The sequence below is a fragment of the Augochlora pura genome, chromosome 4, assembly GCF_028453695.1.
Source record: "Augochlora pura isolate Apur16 chromosome 4, APUR_v2.2.1, whole genome shotgun sequence".
NCBI classification, from domain to species: Eukaryota; Metazoa; Arthropoda; class Insecta; order Hymenoptera; family Halictidae; genus Augochlora; species Augochlora pura.
In genome coordinates, this window is record NC_135775.1 from 9,669,436 (window position 1) to 9,689,879 (window position 20,444).

The 20,444-nt window shown below is 41.8% G+C and overlaps 1 protein-coding gene across 3 annotated transcripts in view; it reads left to right on the top strand.

Annotated features, from left to right (window-relative positions):
- Grh (grainy head) overlaps positions 1–20,444 on the top strand; it is a 180,406-nt gene that overhangs the window by 11,889 nt on the left and 148,073 nt on the right. For 2 of the 3 annotated variants that reach the window (XM_078178519.1, XM_078178521.1), the window contains exon 3: positions 6,709–7,475. In XM_078178519.1, the coding sequence (XP_078034645.1) occupies positions 6,709–7,475 (767 nt within the window). Of the gene's footprint in view, positions 1–4,901; positions 4,946–6,708; positions 7,476–20,444 lie in introns of those variants that run through there. The other variant, XM_078178520.1, reaches the window with a different exon arrangement.

Below are 20,444 nucleotides of genomic sequence, written 5' to 3' on the forward strand. Positions count from 1 at the left end.
GCGTGGCTAGGATGCGCGCGTGTACAACGGGGAACACTGGTCGCTAGGAGAAGCGAAAAGAAAGGCCCTTAACGATTCCGCGTATCTTCGAGCCACGCAGCTGCGTATTCCAACGACGTGATCGGCAATAACGCGAGAAGGAGATCCTCATCCTCGGCGAGGAGCCGACGGGACCTTACCCGCGACCGGTAAGAAATGACCGGGGGACTGGGCCCGCCGATCGTCGTCGCGTCGTCGTCGTCGTCGTCGTCTTCGTCGTCGTTGTTGTCGTCGTGTACGTGCGTAGGTCGGCCAGCTCCGACCGTCAGACACGTCTGGACTACCGTCTCTCCCGGCCTGGAATAGTCTCTCACGGGGCGCAGGCCAGCAGGCCAATTAACTGTTATTATCGGACAGTTCTTGCGTGTAAACAGCGCCGGGCATAGGCGACTCGCAGCATCCACGGCATTCGCTTCCGATCCCTCGAAACCACGACCCTTTTTACCAATCGATTGGACGAACCGACTCAACTGTCATCCGAAGATGATGACCGTTCTGCGCCGGACTCCGCGTCTTATTCTTTGCTACACGCTTTGAACAGGCAGTTCAACGAACATTTAGAAGCTTTTGAAAGGTCTTCGGTAGAACCTTGATCGATTCTACAATATCAGAATTCTATGTCCTGTAAATGCGTTGTATCTGTTGTGAACTTAATGCTAAGGAAAACTACATGCAAAATGATTTGATATACAGGTTAATACGGATGAAATCTGACATACAATCTAAGTAACAGTGGTTATTGAGGCTTGGGAAAGCTTTGACAAATTATCGATCGCAATTATAGCATAAATATGCGAACATCGCGTGCGACAGACCTAAACGCAAATTCGACGAATAAATAATGACATTGGCAACGATTCCAAACATCCCAAAAAATGCAATTAAAACATTCGAAAACTACTGAATGAATAGGTAGAATGAATAGGTCTAAAATATACGAGTGATATGTCAATTGTTAAATGAAACATTTCAAATTAATTTTGTATTATAATGTAATTTAAGCATACATTGTAATAAAAATTATGATACGTCTAAATAAATTCACCTTTTCGAGGAAACAATGTGTTCTATTATGTGAAAATTCGTGTCACTGTTTAGTTTGTATAATCGAGATTAATTGTATTATTATTATGATATGCATATATATTATATTATATATTAATATATTATATATATTACGGTATATTATAAATACATAACTTTTGCTTTCATTGTTTCACGATGCCTACTGAAGTAGTTTCATATTTCATACCATTCATACCATTGAAATAGTTTGAAAATAGCTAAAACATGAAGCGCAAAATGTTTTCCAATCTGAAGAAAAGGTTTATACTTAAATCCTCTAAACCACAATAATTCTTACACCTAAGTCCGATATAGATTAAACAGGTCTAGTAGCCAGTATCGTGAGAAAAGGGTTGCGAAGACATTCGCAAGCGCCGAGTACACGTTCGAGCAGATCTAACCGTTCGGGTGAAACAAGCATAAGGCGACAATAAATTATTGAATCTGGCTATAGAATGATTTCCAATCCACGGTAGGGGGACATGGAACAAGTTAAATCCTCGCGAGTTCCGAGAGACCGTGCACGAAAACGTGGTTACGCAACGGGTCGCGTCAGTCGGCCGCCACAACTTAATCCCGCGGTCTATTCGACGCGAATAGACGATTCGAAATCAATTAAAGACCACAAAGAGGAGGAAAAGTAAGAGCCGGCAAGGTCGCCGCGGCGTTGGACGACACCGTCCACGAGCAGCGCCGTTAAAATACTATCACGAAGACCCGGGGGTTACATAATCGTTCACCTTGACAGCGATACTAGATTGAATCTATAGTACGAGAGCCAGCGGCCGAACGAGCCATGTACAACGTTATTTCATAAATCCCGAGATAACATCCTCCAGAAGCACTACGAAATCGTGAGATATGTATTCGTGCGGGGAGTACATAACGAGCCGGTGGCCCTCGCCCCTGCCTCTTTCCGCGTTACATCCGCGGCCGTACCCTCCGCGTCGGCGTGCGTTGTCAACCGCGTGTGTAAAACGTCGTAAAAACGTAATAGATTCAGTCCCAGGGACTCGTGAGTCAACGTGTTGCCGGCGACGATCGCGATAAATTTCCCTGGCGAGCAGCGCGCGATTAGATTTCGAATGAAGTCGGTACACGACCGGTCGCGGTCCCAACCCAGCGAGTACTTAACGTCGTGTAGCGACCGCGGGAGGCTTCGTAATCGGGCTGATTAATGCCTGGTTTAAGGAAATCGGGGACTTCCGATCCCGTGGACTACTGTTCCGACACGGATCCGGTAGCTGCCTCGTTTTAAACGTTCAAACATTCCAGCGAGTTCGCTTGCGCGAGTTCAACCAACTTCGATGAACATGAACGGAAAAACGGGGCACTGCAGCCGTTGGTTGCGTTTGATCGATTCTGGATTCGAAGCAGGCAATCTTAGAAGATGAATTTGGAACGGTTCGTTCTAGATTCTTGATACAAAAGGATTTTACGTTCAGTTACAGGTCAAGCGTCTCTGCTGTCGTCAATAAGTCTGATGTAATCGGATGACATTGCACGCGTTGAACGAGTTTAAGCAATCTATTCAATTTTATTTCAATGAAATCTAAAAGTAATTCCTCTTATAAGATAAAGCTACAGGCGATTCGTTCCAAATACTGATTGCAAGAGGGTTTTATGTAGTTCGAGTAGTTACTTGATCTTAAGCGTTCTAGGTTTCCGACAGGTTAGGCGACTATGCATGTGTTAAATTAGTAGGAACAGTGCATAAAGTTGCATTTTAATGGAATCTGGAAATAGGTGTTCTTAAGGGATGCATTTCTCGGCGCGAAAGGATTTTATAATCGAAGTTACTACTTGATTCCAAATACGCGAGGGATTCCGACGCGTTGACTTCCAAGCGAAAGGGGGCATCATACAAATTTCTGAGTTGTTCAAATTTGTCCAACTCGAATAGAAGTAAATGATAAGAATATAAGAATAGTATCGAACATGTACATGACTATTATCCAGAAGCCTAGAAGTTTACAGTAAATTGAAAAGAAGAGGTTTCGCAATGTAACCACTGTTGCCGTAGCGAAGTTAAAATGCGATGCGAGTGAAATAATAACTAGTGCACTGGTATAAAGGAACGCGAGGCCCAGCGAAATAACTCCATAAACAATTTCCCAAGACACTGGTTCGCCTAAGCGCCACAGGCACCAGGGAGGCTGCCTCTAAGAAAAACATGTAAAACAGTCCGATCACCCCCTCGCTGACTCAATGAAAAGGGAATACTGAGGCAAAGAACGTCGCCGCCGAAGCCTGTTGAATAAGCGTGTCGCATCCAGCTAACGACGTCGTTAGGAATTTCCCACGTGCCGCTGGATTACGACGCTTTTCAGCGGGTCCGGGCTGAATTATCGCCAACCACTTCGTTCGGCCATTATCTCGGTCCCTTTGGCCGCGGAGCATGCGTCGCCGTTTACGATCGCGCGGTCGTACGCGTCGTCAATTAACGTAATTAACAATGTTATGAGTCAGCCGGCTAATATTCGACTTCCAGCGAATCGCCGCTCGAATCGCGGTTCGACAACCGCGTGGAAATTTATTCGTTTTCCCCGTCGACGCCGGTCGTATTTCTTCCATGGGGAACCGTAAATCCCGCGGCCGACTAATCACGCGCTTTTCCGTGTCCTTTCGACCGTGTTAATCTTCACCGTTTCTCCATAAACCGCTTCACCTGTGCGCTTCCGAAGCGCGAAGTTGCACTCGCCTCGATAAATTACGAATCGCGCACCGGGTTCGAATCCGAGAAAGTTTCGCAGATGTAACGCCGTCGGAGATGATGCATAATCATCCTGTCCCGGGTGGTAAATACGAGACGCGAAAGAACTGTCGAGCACATTGGTTGATCGATGGTAGACAGGTCGAAACCGTCGAGTTTTCGGAGGCGTTTTCCAGCGGAGATACCACTTTCGGCGTTTGGGGGAAATGAAAGTGTTCGTCTCGATTTTGAGTCGGAAAGCGATCGTCGGCCTCGTAATCCGATGGTAGAAAGGCAACTGAAAGGTTTGCTCGTGATCCTTTGATCTTTGCTCACATTAGAAGAATATTGCTCGTCGCGGTACGGAGAGGCTACGATTAATTATCGTCGAGACCCGACTGGTCCGGTCTCGGTCTCCCCGCGGTTATTAGTCCGATTTTTATCGCACTGTTATGGGCATTCGGAAATGTTAATCCGTGTTGCAACACGCGCGACTGGAAGCATTCAGTGTCGTAAACCGTGATTCATAGAATTCGGGTTCCTCGTACGATAAAAACGAGAAGCGAAATGAGAAAAATCATGGTATACGTGTACGATTCGACTTCTCGCGCAGAGACGACGCTCCTTACGAGGAAGTTCGATCGCGATTAATATTATCGATGAAGTCCAAGCGATTTCTCGCCATAGAATGTCGAAGTTTACCGATCGAACGTTTCCTGGACGCACGTGCGGAGTTATGTAATCGTCGAAATTATGTAAAGCGCGCGCGCGCGCGCGTGCATACGGGGCTGGGTGTCGATCTTCCTGATTTTACTCGATTCGAGCCCGAAGACTTTCACGGGGCCCTAGACACGTCTTCCTACTGTCACCTGTCAACAAAAGGCTTCTCGGAGTTATTCACGGAACGCTGCCCTATTATTACTCCATGTTCGGCTTCAATCGACCTGCGGCTCTCCTCGGGATCTACCCTCGTCAAACGCTCTCCCGATGAATTGCGACTCGCCGGTGAATCGCCACCCTCAATGCCCGCATTCAACCACTCCCGCCTCTTGTCCAGAGCGTCCTTGAACTCGTCCGCTGCCCTGCAACCCTTTTAAGTGCCGGCAAAAAATTTCGGAGAAGGTTCGGCCCGGACGATGGAAAATTTCGGTAATTTTCTCATATGAATATCGAACGATCTTAAATTATTTCGCCCCGAAATTAGTCAGGCTGAACGTCAATCGTTTGTCAGTCTGGTTTGTACCCGGTGCTGATTGATATAGCGAGTAATTTTATATTAATTATCGTTTAGTTTTAGTTAAATATCTACTTCTTTATAGCTTTATATTTTTTATAAATTTTCATTTTTATACTAAATTAGAGACTGTCGTAGGTATCTCAGAATTTGTGCAAATTTTTTCTGCAGTCAAAAACGATAGAGAAACTTGCAGTTTGGAAATTTATTTATCAATGTGCTTCATTCGAATGCAAATGAACGTTGTATCGCTCTTATTACCATCGAGAAACGAATTACAACGACACTAATGCAGTGCAAAGTATGAGCAGTGATGTTGAACGTAGCACTGAAACGATTCCAGCAGCTTCACATAACAAATAGACCTTTTGGAGAACCCACCAGATCATTTACCTTTTAGCTATAACAAATCGATTTCACCGCGCATTCCTTTGTTCTCATATCAACTTGTACTTATCCCGCTTCGAAAAATGTGGCTCGCACCGATTTACAAGGAACACTTTCACAGTTGGCGACGGAACGTTTTAGCCGATCGATGTCTCATTTGTATAGGCAGGCCCGCGAAGCGATTAGAGTGTCTCTATTGGCTCGAAACACCTTTCTTCGCGTTCGTCAAACGGTAAAAGCTGCACAAGAAACGGATGGCTGTCGTCCGACAAAAACCGAGCGCCGTAATTGGATCGTGTCAATAGTTTCTTTGAATATTCTTTCATGATACCTAGTTATGGACGCTTGAGTGACTCAAATCACGCACGCGAGCGGTTCAACTATGTACAACAAAAACCGGCAGCTACGGAGCGACACGGGTCTCCGGCGTGCTTGTAACTTCCATCAGCTTCCAACCTATATTAATTTCTTTTCTTTTGTATCTCCTCGATTTTGTATATTACGGCGTTCCTCCGGTGGCCGTTAGAGACTTTCACCTGCTTATGAAATATTTATCACTGGAGTCGTAACATGCCAACACTATTGAGCACAATCGTGAATGAATATTCGTTAAAAATTCGAATGGACAGTTTGCTGATGCTTATAGTGACCCTTGGAGAGCTAGGTTTTAATTAATTGGACCCATGGTCTACCATATAAATTCTGATGTTTTAGTAATCAGTTCAAGTTATGAGCTATTTGTATATATTGGCCTTAACATTAAACCTACCAAGCTTTAAAAGTAGTTGTGTTGCTTTATCGGAATGACAAATTTGAATTTACTGAGTCCTCTTGCCATTTTTACAGCAACGTATGCTTGAATGAAGACATTTATTTAATCATTTCCTACGAAAGAGTTTTTATAATTTTAATAATTTTTAAATTATAATTTAAAACCGGTTATTTCGCCTGGCAAGACAGTTTTAATGTTGAAAAAGCAGACAAGATGGCCCTAAGGATCGAATGGATCTATCAAGTGGATGCCAAACTCTAAATTTAGAACAATTTATCTCCTTCGTTATAACTGAATAGAATTATATATGTTCGTTAATAGTAATAATAATTTGTGATCAAATTCGCAAACAATAACAGTAATTACATCAGATAATAATCATTAGCAGTTCTCGTGTTCACCTAGATTACAAAGGTTATCATAATCCCTAAAGACTCAGAATGAAAATCGCAAAATGCATCTCATTAGTTTTCAAATTCTTCAAACAGTTCTAAGATCAATTCGATTTCGTGTTCTCAGGTGCAGGAGGGCCCAGTGTCTCCAGCGTCCTCCTCCCTGAGCAATCAGAATCAAAACGAGAGCGAGCAACAGGTGTTGCTGGCGACGATGCAGCCGGTGAACGTGCTGGACCTGCACGAGCCGGCATCGGTGCATTCTCTTCATCCAAAGTATCATCACCATCACCGTCACCACCACCATCACCACCACCACCATCATCAGCAGCACATCCAGGGTGACCCGGACGACGTCCAGCAGCGTCCGGGCGACGACACCGACGGCAGAGTGACGCCCGTCACCGAGGCAGCAGGCGGCAACGCGACGTTAGGCGTCGGCGAGCACAAGATGATCGATCTCATCTACAATGACGGTCAAAAGACCGTGATGTACACGCACGACAAGGAGATCATCTACGAGAACGAGGCGGACAGAGTCCAAGTGGTGGAGTATCCTCCCCCGCCACCGTCGCCGCCATCGCCGTCGCCACCCTCGGCTGTTACCAGAACAGGACTCTTGCCTCCCACCTGCGTCACACCTAGATCAGGCTCGGCGTCCGCGGCGCTGCACTTGCACCACTACCCCCAACTGCAGCTGCAACACGAGGATGACCTTCCGCCGAGTGTACGTCACGCTGTAAACGCCACCGTGCCAAACTGTGGAGCCGCGACCACAACCACCACCGTCCTCGTCTTCTCAGAGCTGGTTGCCGCCGATCCCGCAGCAGGCGCCGCCGCTGCGCAACAACTCACCCTCACCGCCGCCGCTGCTGCTGCTTCGCTGCGTGCTGGGTAAGTTCACTTGCATCTCCTATTTGATTTTTGCTGCGGGCTGTTCTCTTGTTACAAGAGAAACAATTTGGATGAGTGTCTAGGTTGGTTAGATTTTAGATCGCTAGCACTACTGGAAATATTTTTCTTTACTAAGACGTATAGTTAAATTGGACTTGGAATATACAGCAGTTAAAACTAAACGTTGATCCAAAATAGGATACTCTGTTTTAAATGAATACATTTTCTACGAATGAATTGAATAGGATTGACATCCTGTACCATGTATGGTTAACTTTTGCCCTGATCATTCTTATAATAATACACAGTACAAGTTTAAGTATTTGGTAATTTTCGATTGAGTCAAGAGCGAAACTATTGAATCAGCTTCGCTAAAAAAAAAAATATACTTTATCACGTGAAACTATGGAGATAATTGCGGCGCTTTCAAAGAGCCATTATTGTAGCAAGTCATTTGGAACATCCTACGCGAATTCGATTAAATATTTATTACGAAAAACCAGGTAGAAAAAATGCCCAATGCCAAGTCGACAGACTTGCGATCTGAAATCAAATTCTGTAATCAGAATGCTTAATAACGTTTTTCTCCGTCGAGATTTAAAATGTTTTATCAGCGCCTTGTATCGAGATCGAAAGGCGGAGATATTCTTGTTGCGGGCATATTAAAGCGTAAGATACGGCGCGTGTAATAACCGTAGGAATACGTCAAAGAATTTTCTGTCCTTTCCGAGTGTGTTTCCAAGCGGCGATTCAGGATTATATTTACGGTGCTCCGCAGTTGATAAGGAACACCCTGCGCATCGAATGACACTCTATACGCGTCACCGCTTCTTAAGGCAGCGAGAATATTCAAGATTTTACGAGTATCGGGAGATATATGCTCAATACGCGGCGAGTCCGTCAACACGGCGCGCATGATGCACGACATAAATGAAAAGCGGTACGCGAAATTCCTGCATACGGGGGAACCTGTTCGCCGCGAAGCGTTTCCACGGGCTGTTTAACGATAAAAGTGGCGATAACTTAAATTTTTCATGGACCGAACGGCACCTTAAAACGAAAATCGTGTACGAGTTAATAGGAGGAGAAAATGCCGGTAAATGAAACGTTACACACGAAGTCCGTAGACTATATTTTTCCTCGGCGTGAAATAAATTGTCAAATCGAACCTATTCATCACTGGAAAAAAATGCTGATTATCATGATACTTCGATAAAAAAAATAGTACAAAATAACGTCTCTGTCTAGTACATGGTATTAAAATGGGGTTACATGTTTGCGAGTCGACTGCGAATCGGGTATTCAAAAAAATTTGCAATGACCCAAATCTCTCGCGGAAAAAATCAGTAACAAGAATCTAGTTGTGTAACGGTACCTCCGCTGAACTAGTAGCTAAAATAGGCAAAACAACAGAAACTAATTATAGAACCATTGCGATAACTGTTAGAAATGCTTCGTTACGTGATTAATACGATGCAAACCTGCTTAGTAAGATCTCATGAAGCTGCCTAATAAAGGGTGTCCCAAAAGTCACGCAAGATTTGAATTTGGTGCCATTTGTGCGATAAAGTGTTGCCAACCAAAAAAAAAATACAGAATGACAGCTGACAGTTCAGGGTTATTAAAGATGGAGCGCTACATAAAAGAACAACGCATTTTTATTGTTGAGCAATATTTTTCAAATAATGAAAGTTTCGCAGCAACAGTTCGCAACAACATGAGGCTCATTTTCATCTTGATGGCTTTGTTAATCGACAAAATTGTCGCATTTGGGGTTCAGAAAATCCACAAGTGATTGTTGAAAAACAAATGCATCCACAACGTGTAACTGTTTGGTGCGGATTTTGGGTCGGAGGCATCATCGGACCATTCTTCTTCGAAAATGCAGCTGGTCAGGCAATAACGGTTAATGGTGCTCGCTATCGCGACATGATAATCCAGTTTTTTGTGCCAAAATTGCAAGATATGGATGTGGACGGCATGTGGTTTCAACAAGACGGTGCCACATGCCATACAGCCCGAGAAACAATTCAATTACTGCATGAGTCATTTCCTGGTCGTGTAATTTCCCGTTTTGGTGATCAGAATTGGCCGCCCAGATCATGCGATTTAACGCCGTTAGATTTTTTTCTTTGGGGTTTTTTAAAGTCTAAGGTTTATATCAACAAGCCCACGACCACCCACGCCTTGAAGGAAGAAATTGAGCTCTGTATCAACGAAATTCAGCCACATCTATGCAAAACAATCATAGAAAATTTCAACAAAAGAGTGCGTATGTGTCAGCAAAGTCTTGGAGGCCATTTACCCGATATGCTATTCCATACATAACCCTATACTGTATACTATATAAATCAATAAAAAATTTAGAATTTTTAATTATAAATCTGTGTTTTCTATCCAAATTACTTCTTGCGTGACTTTTGGGACACCCTTTATGAGATCTATTTCTTTTTTAATCATAATTTTAGATTAATAACGCTTTTATTAAAATCAGATGCCTGATTAGAAATTAAAACATGTATTTTTTCACATTCTATTGAAAATGCAGGAAAAAATGTTCCGCTCCTGCGTAATGAAGAAAAAACTAACAGTATGCAAATTCATAGATTTGAGAAATGGTTTCCTAATATGAGACTCACTTTGATTTTCTCAGACAATCGATTTACCGTTTTTAAGATATTTATAATATAATCGGATTTTACAAATATGTTTGAGAACGTATTTTAGAAAATATGATTCGTAACAATGGAATGTCAACGTGACACTGTGGACATCTGAACCTGAAATAAACCAGGGTCTCATATTAGGAGAGGTTCCCTTATTAGGCAACTTTGCTCAGCAAATCGGAGAATAAATTGACACTAATTCGTGATCCACTACCACGGTCTTCGAGTTACAAAAATCCTCGGAGAGTAATTGTTATTTATCGCAACAGATTTCAGACGTCTGTCCGTTATAACGAATGAATCGCGTTGATTCTGGGCTAATTTTTATGACCAGCAATTTACGAGATGCACGGACGGCTTCGCGGCCAATTTGTTCTCCAATTTATCGACGCACTCAGCGCGCAGCTATTCCCCGCCGAAAATTCCAGAGCCGGACAAAAGGGAGCGGGCCGAACAATCGTCGGCGCGGAAAAATGAAATTCCGCGGCACAACGAACCATGGCGGGCAGCGCCGGCAATTACCGATTCGTATTAGAGCCGGCGCGCGATCCGGCTCGCAGGGGACTGGGTGTACTCCGGCCGTACGGATAGTTTCTCGCGCCTTAATAAGCCGTAAAGTATCGCGAAAAGTGTCTCCGGACGCGGACAGTAGCCTGCTCGCTCGCACGGAAAAACTCGAGTCGCCCTCCGTGGCTCGCGTCCGTGTGCGCACACGTTGAAACGCGGCGCGCTATCAGGCTCGTGTATCAGCGCCGACAATTAACAATTATTGCGCACACCTACCCGCGAGCTGAACGTTGGATAAGTCACGTTGCTGCGTAGAATTTATTATTACGACGCCGCCGCGTACAGCGCCGCCCAGTCGAGGTGTCCTGCCGGTACCTCTGTATTCTGACAGTGTCCAATTATGTTGATCCTTCAAAGTTTCAAATCTTACGAGTTCGAGTCAGATAGTTGCGATCTTTCCTATTTTCTTTGCAATACCGACCAATTGAAATTCTCTTAAAAATTCTCGGCACGTCTAACAATTCTTCTAATGACGCATGAAAAATTGCCTCGGCCATTCTGTTTCGAGGAACTTTATTAATAACGATGGATGAAATTTATTAATAACGATTTATGTTTTTCTGATTTTTATTTCGGTAATCTACGAATATTTTGGAAACACGTGAACAATGGAATATTTAGCTCTGTGGCAGACTTGTAACAGAACGTTCCGTATCTTTTCATCCTAGTAAATCTCATGAATTACACGTTGTCTCCGAAGGTTTCTAGAAAATAATGCCGCGCGTAGGAAACAATAAATCAAGCTATTATTATACCTTGCAAACGCGAGAGATCAAGGAGAATAAAATGAATTTTCTCGATTGTCTATCATTTTCTACCGTTCCCATGTTTACTTAATCTTTTCATCTTAACACACTTCTCTTCATTCCCGGTCAAGTTTATGTCGGTTTTATTTTGACCCGGATATGAAAGAGATTTATTGAATTTCCCTGCGACACGAATTAATAATGAAGCTCCGTGGTTTGAAATATGCAGTTATTATTTTTAAGGAGTTGAAATGATCTGCGCATACTGAGAAATTCCTTACTGCACAGAAGATATTGAGAGTCCGTGCCAAATACCTCTTTGCGATGACTAGACTGAAGATTTTTATGCGAAATGAATATTATCGGCATTAATAACAAGATGTGGAAGCTACATGGGATTTCTTTCTTTCTTGAATTATTTGATTTCGTTTAAAATAATACGATAGCATTTTTTAATTATGCACACTTTACGCATGTACTTAAGTAGATAAACAACGACATTTTTCTCTATTTTTATTAGTTAAATCAACCAAGCAGCAAACTTGAAAATCTTCAGTTGTTTTACGAAAATGACAAAACTGTATTTCTTGGAACATCTCTTCGTCGTTATTGAAGAAATTTGTTCGGTTATTTCCTACGAGGGTATTTTTACAGTTTGGACAATTTTTAAATGAAAAATTTGAAATCGGACATTTTAATCGGCGCGGTAGGTTCAGCGTTAAGAGGAAAGCCATCCGCCATTTTTGGGCGGCCCTGTACAGTAAGAGCGACCTGAATAAACATCGAGTAACTCGCAGCACGCATTATGTCTACAGGCGCGCGCGTAACATTTTCAAAGCGTTACTCGAAAATCGGGACGCGATCAAGATCGCGATCTACTAATTTGTAACATTTCCATATCGCGCTTGTATCTTTGAATATATCTTCGCGGTCCGCGGGAAACATCGGTAAACACGGAACGACGCTTTTACCTGGCACACGTATCTATAGAAATGACGTTCTTTTCAAATGTTGCGCGCTGAACTATGCGCACGCGTCCAACCGTAACACAATGAATAATCGACATCTGAGCGGCGGAAAAAAAAAATTAGAATAACGTCACGCAAGATTGGCGCGAATCGACGGTCAGACAAAACTATAAAACAACAATGAAAAAGTGAACCAGTGCGACCGCGGAACCGAACCGTCTGTTCCTATCTAATTGAATTCCGATTTCATGCATTAACAGGCAGAAACACCGGACAGATTTCAAATCACGGCTCTATTACTTTTTCTGTGTCGTAATGACACTGCGGATTTCCATTCGTCATAAAAAGAATTCGTTAATTGTAAATTATACGAGCTATAGAAATGATTTGTTTTTCAATCCCTTCAATCAACTGAAAATGGCGCAACAGTATTTCTATGTTTTTTAAACGTTTCCACCGTTTTGCATTTGGTCAGCTCACTTCTGTCATTAATATATAAAATGCACGGTGTAATAATAATTCTTGAATATAAAAATAAATATATTTACCTCTTCTTTTCAATTCTGTCCACCTCCTTCACTATTTTAAATATTTTATGTTTCTTTAGCACTACAATAAATAAAAATTTCATTCGACCTATAATATTAGCCCGTTGATAATATCAGAGATACAAAGAATATAAGAGAAACACATAAATTAAAAAATACACAAATTAAAAGGATCCATATTCGGTTTAATAAATTCCGTATCTGTTTAATCAAGCTTGAAAAATAAATCGATCTAAGGGTTCTTTACGCACCGTAGTCTCTGCGTCGGCATAATAATGTTCGCAAAGTGGTCATAGATCTTTAATAGCAGTCGACAGTAAATTGAGTCCAGCCGGTGAGCCGCGTTATCGTCGTCGCACACCTTGCTCTTTTGCAATAAATAAAAATCAGCAGCAATTAATCGGTCGGAAGATATGCAAGCCGAGACCTTGGGGGCCCCGAAAACAACCGTGCCTCTTTCTCTCCCCCACCGTATCGCGGCTGTATTTTTCACTCGATTATTACAAATCGGATGCGCGCGATCTGCCCAGGATCTCGCCTCCCCGCGCCGGTCGTTCTTCCTCGTCGTTCCTTTTTCATCCTTCCTCCGTGTTCGCGGAGACGAAAATGGTATGGGAGTTTCGTGGGACCGCGCCGGGAACGACGAAGCGTTGTCTTCGAAAATTTGAGCTTCCTTTCACCTCGGCCATTCGCTGTCGTTTCGGGAACGCGAAGATAAGGAGGTGTCGGACAGCAGAAAATCGAGTGCCCGTTTATTGCCGTCGTCCTGCCGTGACGTGCAATATTTTTCGATACACGACTGCTGAATACTTACTACACCCCTCGGCGCAGCGTCCAGCGGAACCATGCGCTCGTGATTAATTGTTGCCTCTTAACCGTATCGTAGAACTTGGGCAGCTGAAGTTTACGGATTATTCCGGCTGCATTTAACGAGTTCTGAAATGGTTCTTCGTATTTGCATAGTCTTTAGATGCCACCAGGAGTGGCTCCATGGCCCATCTCTTTCCTGTATTAACCCTTAACGAGCTTTAAAGTCGAGTTTTTTCGAAAAGAGAGTCGGGATAAAAAAATGTTACACGTGAATTTTATGTGAATTACATGTTGAATTTTTCTCTTATTTTTTCTCGTTCATGTACGATGTGTCAATTGCTCTGCTTAATTTGAACATACGATGGCACACTGTTATCGAACACATAATTATTAATTAATTATTATATATGATGATTATTATTATGATATATGATATTATATATATATATATATCCTTCCTTTATCCTTCCTTTATCCTTCCTTTATAATATATATATATAAAAGACATCATTAAATGGACATTATTTCCATCATTAAATGGAAAATAAAATAGACTAAGTGCTTCTAAAAGGAAGCTGTCTAGTCTAGTAAAATTGATTATTTCGCAAACGTTTGAGAACTGTGGAACCGAAAACAATCGGAAGGATGTCTGAAAACACGCATTCGAAACGGGCAAACGCCGTCGAGGAATAAAATGCGGATAATCAGATTAAAATCAGCTAAAGGTTCGATCAGCTCGGCGTCAGTCGACGGCGAACCTGTCACGAAACAAGATTCGTCTCCGCAACCCTCCGTAAGCGCCTTATTCCAGAGCTTAAGCACACGCGTCAAGGAAATCCAAAGTGGATTCTCGATTCGTGGCGGTTGAATTCCGCCAGGTAAGCTGCTATTCGTGCCCGAGGAAAGAAGCCGGCGAGAAGAGAAAGAGATTGTGTTAATTCGTTTGCCGGCCTTGGGGCGCATCGGGGGAAATTCGAAATACACGGAATGCCTGAAACCATTTCATCGACCGCGAAGAGATCGTGCCGCGTTTCGATTAAAGGGCGGACATACGCGAAGAAGAAACTGTTTAATTAGCTCTAAATGGGATCCTAAAACGAATCATTCGATCAACGCTCGTATCGAATCAGCCTGTGCCAACACGTTGAAGCTGCGGAACGAAGTAGAGCTAAAGACTCTTCCAGGTGGAGCTACCGAATGTTTTCTGGTTATACTTATCGTTTGTATATACATTTCTTATGATTGATGGGACAAGTTCTGCGGGTCGTTGCAATATTAGCAAAAGAATGCGTTTATGTCGTTAAAACTCGTTACAAAAATACGTGCACTATAACGAGTTGAAATTTTAGTCGGCGTAACAGTGGAGGACACAAATACAATAAAATGATGAAATTGGATCCGTCCAAGATGCAATGATACATCGTTCGGTTCGTACATGTGAGCATATCTCCGTTTTTTGCCAAAGTGAGATTGAAAATACGAAAATGTTAATTTCACGTTGATCGCAGCAATTGTGAATTCTCTGGATCAATATAAAATGCGTGATTAAGTACAAATGGAATTTGCGTGGTCATTTGGCTGATATTGTATTTCATACGTGGCGCTAAACAATCTAACAAAAGGTTAGAATAAAAATTTGCCGAATCTTTTAAATTGAAACGTGTTTTATCGATAAAAAAAACTATCGACAGTTCTTGTTGGAAGACCGTTTACTGCCGTCGATATCGCAATTTTAGAGAATGTGTCTCGCACACTTTACGCAAACTGATTATTTTATTGGACGCTAGATAAAATAAAGACCCGTTCTACCCATAAAACCTTTCCCCACTTGGAACTGCGACGGAAATGTTACCGAACCTTCAATTAGGTCAATTTTTATTTGTTATTGCACACGCTACTGCACAAAGTCCGCATTCCAGCGATTTATGCCGTAGTTAAATAATCACCGCAGGATAGCGACTCTATCCGCGAAACACTCCGCGCGTTAAAAAGTTCGCCGAAGTTTCACGAAAGTTTTTCCAACGATCACACGTCCATTGCGTCGCTAATGGACCAAATAAATATCCGTTCGATTCTAGTTTCTCTTAATTGGACCATGAAAATCTGCATTTAGAATCTGCGTAACATTCTCGCCGAAAAATAAGCCAGTTGCGACCGGCTGACACGGGACACCGATTTTTCCCGAGCTTCCGTGTTCCGGGTTCGATTCGGGTTTTGCAACCGGCAACTAGGTGTCCGCCGGATTTCTCACGACCATTATTACTTCCTCCCGGAGTTGCGAAAAATTTTATTCGTATGAATAAAGATAAGAGATACGGATTAACGAATGAAATTAGGTTCGATACTATCGAGAAAACATCTAATTGATCTGTGTAAATGTGGTAAAATATAAGGTGTTTATTTTATATTTCATCGATTTATTAATTAAAATGTTACATGGAAAAGTTTATTACATTCAGATTGATCTTGCATAAGTAAATAATCATTCTACGAGAGCAGAGAGACATTGGCAATTTTATCGTTCTTGTAATTAAAAATCGTTCAAAATAAATAGAATAATTTAAGACGAATAATGAATAATTATCGTTCGAATAAAATACATGACTAAAAAGTAATCATTCCGATAATTATCTATTTATTCGAGACAATTGGAATAATGTCGTTATTCGTTCATGATATATTATTTTATTTTGCCAGAAAAACCACTTTATCTCACATCATTTAATTCCTTGGATTTCAGAAGAATTAATTGTTTATTTTCACTGCTTCTTCTTTTATGTGATCAAACAGTTACTCATTTTATTTTGCTAACATTCTCTAAAACAGGCCACCGTATCATCGTAAATTGCTCATAACGTGGGTAGAAATATTCTCGATGAAACTAATTTCGTTTTTTTCTCTCACTTCTTCCATCGAAATGCCTGTCTAACGAGCTAAACGAAACGTGAGCTATTTCTAGAACTGATGCGATTAGATTTTAATATCCTCTTACGTTAAATTGTCAATCATTTCGCTCGAGCAAAGCGACCGACATAAGAAATCATTCCACTTAAGCACAAGACAGAATTAGCCTCCTTGTGTCATTCGTAAAACAGCGCTCGATACAGTTCATAATTTCGAATGATTATTCGATATCACGTTTGACGTGAAATGTGCCTACCCGCGGTACTAACTGTCAACGGGAGCGAACCGGGGCCGGTTACGAAATAAGAGGCTACACGGCGTTACGCGGCATAAAATTAATATACGAGAGGAAGAATACGCGGGCCCGGTTGGGCCTGTGAATCGGGCCGCGATCAAATTTGCATATATTTCGCGCAATTCCTGACCGCGCTCGTTGCCCCCGATCAGAGTCGAAATTACCCGACCGGTTAACGTACCTCGACAGGACTGTTTCTCACGCACGAAAAACATTTTCGTAGAAAACGTTTTTTGAGCGTGCGTGCCCGCCGCCAATTCGCGCCGAACCGCGCCGATCCGCGCCGATCCGCGCCGAAACGCGCCGAAACGCGCTGTCCGACGCCGGTGGTATGCGAACGCGCGAGGGAAGCGGCGCTCCGCCGTTTTGTCGCAATCTATTCATCGTGCGAGAACATTTCACCAGATCTCGTTAAGATAAGCTTCCCCTTTTAGTACACCAAATTACAGGCGACTGGGGTCTGTAATTAAATTAATACGAAAGCTAGTGGCCGACACCGCAGAGTTCACTCACTCGATCGTTCCGGGTTGCGCGGAGGAAATTTGTTAATGAAATTGCTAGGTGAACCGATGCGCGGGGGCAAATCGATTTAATGGGTTCATCGGAGCTGTCCATGGTGACGGACATGGAACTTTTGGCTACCTTGGTTACCTCATAATTAGTAATATCTGTATATTTTTAATAGCAGTGTAACTCTTTGATACGTGTTAACTTTATCATAGTATATCGAAAAGGACAACACTAAGCATACCGGAAGACTCTTTTGTTGAAATTTATTTGATCAGTTTGTTAATTCAATCCATCGTAATAAAAATGTTGGAAATAAATACAGTCTTGTCATTCTCATGAACCAACACATATTTGTCATTTTTAATGTTCGTTAGGTTTAATATTATTACATACCAAACATATTAAGCCACAATAATATCATAAACGGGATTCATGCGCTGAAATCATAGTCATATGAATGACCCAGTGATGGAATACCAAATGCTTTTATACTTCAAACGAGATGCTGACGTGTCATGTTTATTTTTAGAGAAACGTTATGCTAATTTTCAAGCCGTGCACTATAATCGTTACGAAGTCGTCGTAAAGATTTATTTAATAATCGACTAAGTACAAATATTATTCGTTTCTTCTAAATCAGAAGATCCTTCTGTTATTAAAATTTAGAAATAAATAAAATTGAGACATGCGAGAAACCAAAATTGTTTCAATTCCCTAGGGAAATTATTAAGAAGAATTGTTAATTAACGTAGCTGTGATAGAAATCGTAATGCAAGAAGTTAATAGGCTTCTTAAAAATTGACATTTTCCTAGGATATTCTGGATGCTGCACAAAAATTATAATTCAAATTCGATACAATTCAATGTCATCTATTAAAACTTGGGTTGAGATAAATTTGAGAGTCTTCCGCTAATAATACAAATTTTATAATATTGTTAGGTTTTTTGTTATTATAAAACGGCTGCATGCACGTGGATTTTATATTCTTTCAACGTATGTGTATAATGAACATCGACTGTAATATATTGCTGCGAATTTCTAAATTTATGCGAGTCTCGACGCGAGAGATTTCAACGCGCGGTAAAAGTACCGTTTTCGGAGACTTCAACGCCCGGGAAGGCAGCGCCCACGGTGATTTCAACGCGTGGCGGTGCAGACTGTCGGTCTTAAACCGTAAAAAATATCATTCTCTTTATTCCTGCTAAAGGTTTCACTATTTCATACAGCAAACACATCAATATTTAACACTAAACCTGTCAAGCTGACAAAAATTGCATGGCTAAATTTATCGACATCTCGTCGAATTTTCATTACGATTTTATACAATCGTTTTCCACAAAGGTATGTTTATAATGTTAATAATTTGAAGTAGAAACGAGCATGAACCGGCAATGTATTTGAGAATCCACGTACAAATTGCGAAGCAATGAAATCGAATGAAAATTTTCCTGGAAAACATACCATTCAGTGAACGATACGTTATAATATAGCAAGAATGAAATAACGAATGTAACGAAGATCGAAAGTATAAAGCAAATTGCAATTTCGAGCAGCGTCTCCGAGAACGTTGCAATGTTTTTTTTTCGCAGTGTATCAAACCATGAAATTAAAGCGCAGTAACGAGCGCGGGTCGGCGATAAATCTGAACGAGCGTCAGCTTCGAAAATCCCGAAAGAGCAAACATCGTCTTAAAAAGCACGGCCGAAAAAGAGGAGAAGACAATCGACGCGCACCGCGTTGCATAACGTGGCATCGGCGTATACGCTCTAACAACGCAAAAACTTGTTGCGCGTTGCAAATCCCGGGACGAAGCGTTGCGGAGCCGGCCGTAAACGCAGACACGGCCCGCGGGGAGGTCTGTCAAATAAATAATCGACCGAAACCGTTCGCGCGGCTCGGCTCGGCTCGGTTCGGTTCCGTCGCGGGTGTATTGTTCCCGCGTGACGTCACATCCTCGAAAACACTATTATTATAGGCAGCATTCACCCACCTCCGACGCATTAACATAGATTACGAGCGCGAGGCCCTCGGGCGATCTCGCTTTTCTTCGGCTGATCGCGATTCCATCTTGTCGGATTTATCGGGCCGGGTCGGACACGATTTCCGGGGCCTCTGTCACTGTAACGTTAACCTTGATAGGTTTCGCTAGTTCACTTTTGTTGATCCTTTACGGTTGGCGCTATGTGTACTGCTATATAATATAGCTCTATAATGCAAGATTATAAAATGATATCTTATACTCGTTTTTACTCGTTTCTTTAGGAAAGTTCAATCATATCTCTTGACGATTTCGCTACTGATAGCTCACGACGTCTTAGCCCTTGCACTAGAACAACGAGTCAGTCTCGTGACGAACATTTCGTACATAATTTAATAAATATAACTGCCAGTGGTTTCTGTTAAATTGTAACAAAATTTGAATCTTCTATCGTCGAAAGGGAATTGAAGTAAATGAAGACAATCAAGAAATAAAAATCCTTCCGTTTCATCAAGGAAATTATTAAGAGCGAAAAAAATACTAATCGTTGCAGTTTTGAAAGATATCGTAATGCAAGGGGCTAAGGACGTTTCATGATTCTAATTGAACGTCTTAAAGAGATTCCGAAGTGGATGTTTTAAGAGACCAGGTTTATATTAATTCTACAATTAGATGTCATGGCTATCGTTCTTTAGATTTTTTTGAAATAGAGATTATAGTTCAATAAATATGAAACGAATTTTTCTTTAATTTTATATAGATATACCATGCAATATTAAACGTTAATATTTTCAATTGAACATTATAAAAGCTTACAGTTACGATTGATTCATGATTGATGCTTGACGATGAGAAAACTAAGAAAAATAAAAGAATCGATAAGAAGAGATCGATTCTCACCAGTCCACTCATGCTAACGCCCTCGCAGAAGGAAAACGCTTTCCCTTATTGACAGAAATGATCCCATCCTATTAGT